This window comes from Propithecus coquereli, unplaced genomic scaffold (assembly GCF_000956105.1).
Source record: "Propithecus coquereli isolate 6110/MARCELLA unplaced genomic scaffold, Pcoq_1.0 Scaffold168, whole genome shotgun sequence".
In the NCBI taxonomy this organism is placed as follows: domain Eukaryota; kingdom Metazoa; phylum Chordata; class Mammalia; order Primates; family Indriidae; genus Propithecus; species Propithecus coquereli.
This window is the reverse complement of record NW_012141413.1, coordinates 1,145,537-1,148,656: the sequence shown is the minus strand read 5'-3', so window position 1 is coordinate 1,148,656 and position 3,120 is coordinate 1,145,537. Positions and strand designations below refer to the sequence as shown.

General features: G+C 37.1%; 1 protein-coding gene across 1 annotated transcript in view; it reads right to left on the bottom strand.

Annotated features, from left to right (window-relative positions):
- XPO4 (exportin 4) overlaps positions 1 to 3,120 on the bottom strand; it is a 181,055-nt gene that overhangs the window by 2,974 nt on the left and 174,961 nt on the right. Inside the window, exons 18-20 of the mRNA XM_012641667.1 lie at positions 2,571 to 2,689; positions 978 to 1,108; positions 293 to 410 (exon numbers count right to left, since the gene is read on the bottom strand). Coding sequence (XP_012497121.1) covers positions 293 to 410; positions 978 to 1,108; positions 2,571 to 2,689 — 368 coding nt within the window. The remainder of the gene's footprint in view (positions 1 to 292; positions 411 to 977; positions 1,109 to 2,570; positions 2,690 to 3,120) is intronic.

The following is a 3,120-nucleotide window of genomic DNA, read 5'->3' as shown; positions in this document are numbered from 1 at the left end:
AAAAAAAATTTTTTTAAACCCAAGGATAACCTACAGTTGTTGTTATTTGCTGTGGTATCTGAATAATCAAATTATCGAATTCCCCATTACATTTACCATATCAATTTTCAAGAGCACAAAATAAAAATGGATAAGAATGTATCCATGAAGAGTTGTTCTCCAGAAAAAACAGGGAATGGAAATTATTTCCTCTTCTATGAAAGAATGTAAGCATTTCATCTGAATGCAGAATCATGTGCATCGACTGTACTTAAAGTAGATGATTTTTCGGCCTACGACCCAAACATCTTACCTTAAGAAAGTGCCGTGTTGCTAGAAAAAGTGGTGAATCTGTTTCTTGTGCTTTTGCACATTGTTCAGCTAATGGTGTCAAGGCCTCCAGGCAAAGCTGGCAAACCTCCGAACTCATTCTGATCACCAAAGTCAAAGAGCAAACTAGATTGGATATACTTGACTTATAAAAGATCAAAAAAGTATAGCTAGTATCAAATGGATGACTATTTCTAGAAATGAAAACAGATACATGAGTAGATTTGTGTGCAATTTATCTTTACTGAGTTGTGTAAGGAAAAAAGATTCCCAGTGGTTTTTCAGATGACCTATAAAGGTTTTGGGTTTGGGACTGGCGATTTGTACCTTTTTTCTACTTATGATGCACACATTTGATGAAAAGTCATATAATTATCTACTCTCAGGGAGCTAAAACCAGAGACCCAGCACCACCATATGACATTACTAACTGGGGCCCTAAAGAAAAAGTGACTTTGAGGCTAGGGGCCAAATGCCTCAGGGATCTGTCAGAGGAGGACAAGACGAGGCAAACTAAAAAAAGAAACACAGAGCAGTTATGGAGATGACAGCTTTTTGAAGAAATAAAACTGAACCACAAAAGAAAAAAACACAAATTTTAAAAACTTTTCTTTAAGTAAGATCTCTTCCCACAACACAAGTGACAATGATGTTCATTTAAAGGATACGATGTCATTCCTAATTCTAGAGAGTACATCAGACTTTTGAATAGGTCCTCAGGAAGCTGCGGTATTTTTTCAGGAAAAATCTCACAGATAAATGTGATTAATTTGTAGTATTGATTACAAAGGGTTGGAAACTGAAAAAGAAATGTTAATATTTAGATGTTCAATAGTATCTAATTTTTATTTTCATTAATGTAATGAAGTAACTGACAAACTTCTAAGTATAATGATTTCTTTAACACATGTACAAGATGTAGAAAATATGAAGATCTAATTAAATGTAAAAAAGTTATAATAAAGGGCATATTTTAGTAACTACTCTGAAAGAAAGTAATATACAGTAGGAACCTTCTGGATAGTTAATAAAAGCTACAGTTGATTCTAGATAGTCTATGTTTACTTTGAAACAGTAAGCGAGGCAGCCAAATCTAAAATTACTAAATGACTTGGGAATAAAACTCTTTTGTACATGTATTTATCTCCGTTGAAGCATGTTGGAAAAATAGAAGGCGGCGACACACATTGTTAAGACTAAGCACAGAGCAAAGCATTCAGTTCTTCACGTTTCCAAAAACTATTTTCCAGTTAGATAGTCCTGGGGAACTGAGCTGAAGGTAGGTAATCTGGTTTAACCACACTTAAGAAAAATACACACCTAAATGTTTAATAATTTATTTAATCAAACAAACAAACCCTAAAGTCAAACCAACACACAGAGCTAACTAAACCTCCTCATGTGACTGGCTGCTGTGTGAGCACCCGGCTCCAGGTCACCAGGACTGTTTTCTCAAGGAGGGAAGCATGTGGCTCTTGCGCTGGGAATCCAACAGCTCTCGCTCTTCCTACACTTGCCTTCTGGGGATCTGCAGCCTCCATTCTCTTCCTTCCTAACGCCTCTCCCCTCCTTTACCTCCCGCGTGCGCTGCACACCCCTCCCACATGCACTCACGCCTCTCTCCTCCTCTGCATCCATGTCCTCGTCCCAACCCTTATCCCCATACGACCACTTGTCACAAGAGACCTCCCCTCCACTATGGCACTTAGGGGAGGAGGGAAAAGGCAGCCTCGCCACCACCACACCCTCAGCATTGACTGGTGAAGCCAAGGCACAGCGTAGTCAGAATGTGCAAAAATTGGTAAAACTGTATTAGTCTTGGTTTCTTATCATCCCATTTCTGCGTGGAGTGGCTTGGAAAATGCCTTCCTTTGCTCAATCCCTCAACCTGCAAACAATGCTCAAAAGATATCAGAGGAACACACCTAAATATAAAACTTTCATTCTCTTAATGACAAATCATGAGGGACTTGAAACTGCTAATACAGCTCAGTTTCTAAAAGGACAGATTTTTTTCTGTAGCCCTCCCTTACAGAATGAGTTACTAATATATCCTCTGGGGCAGAAAGAGAAGATTAAGTGAAGATCTATGTTACTAAAAGCATGCACAAGAAACTGTAAGACAAACACAAAAAGCTTATTTTCACATGCACTTAACAGATACAACTCCTTAATTAAATCAGAGATATATTCTTGTCTAAAATATCTTCGAACTTCAGGCATATATAGTTTTTATGTTCACATTCACTTTCTATAATTACCTTCAAAAGATCTTGTGACATCAAGGGCAGAATTAGGTTTACTCCATATAAAACAACATCCGCTGCTGATACAGACCTGTTTGCTGTTTGACCCGGCTCGTGTCCTCTAAACACTTCATCTAGTAAAATAAAAATAATGCAGTCTTAAGGCTGTAATGTCAACAATTCACCGAAGTTTGTATACTACCCTTATGAAAATAAAAATAAATTTGAGCCCTAAAGCTGCCCTAAATAAATCAATGGGAGGATAAGAAAGAAATCTGGTAACTCTGTGTCATCCTTTTGTTTTTTATTTGTTAGGGGATTTGAGTACTCGCTGTAGCACCATTATGGAGGGTGAAGGCAAGGGACTGTCTAGAAATAAAACTAAAGCTTAATCAATGTTTTGAAACATAAAATCTATTCTACTCACGTTCTAGCCATACTGAATTAAATAATCCCCGTGGTAATATCTATTTGATCCCTTAAGTGTGTGAAATATTTCTAAATTTAAAAGGAATGGGGGGCAATATAGAAATTAAAATGTTACATAAAAAATAAAGTAGTGGCC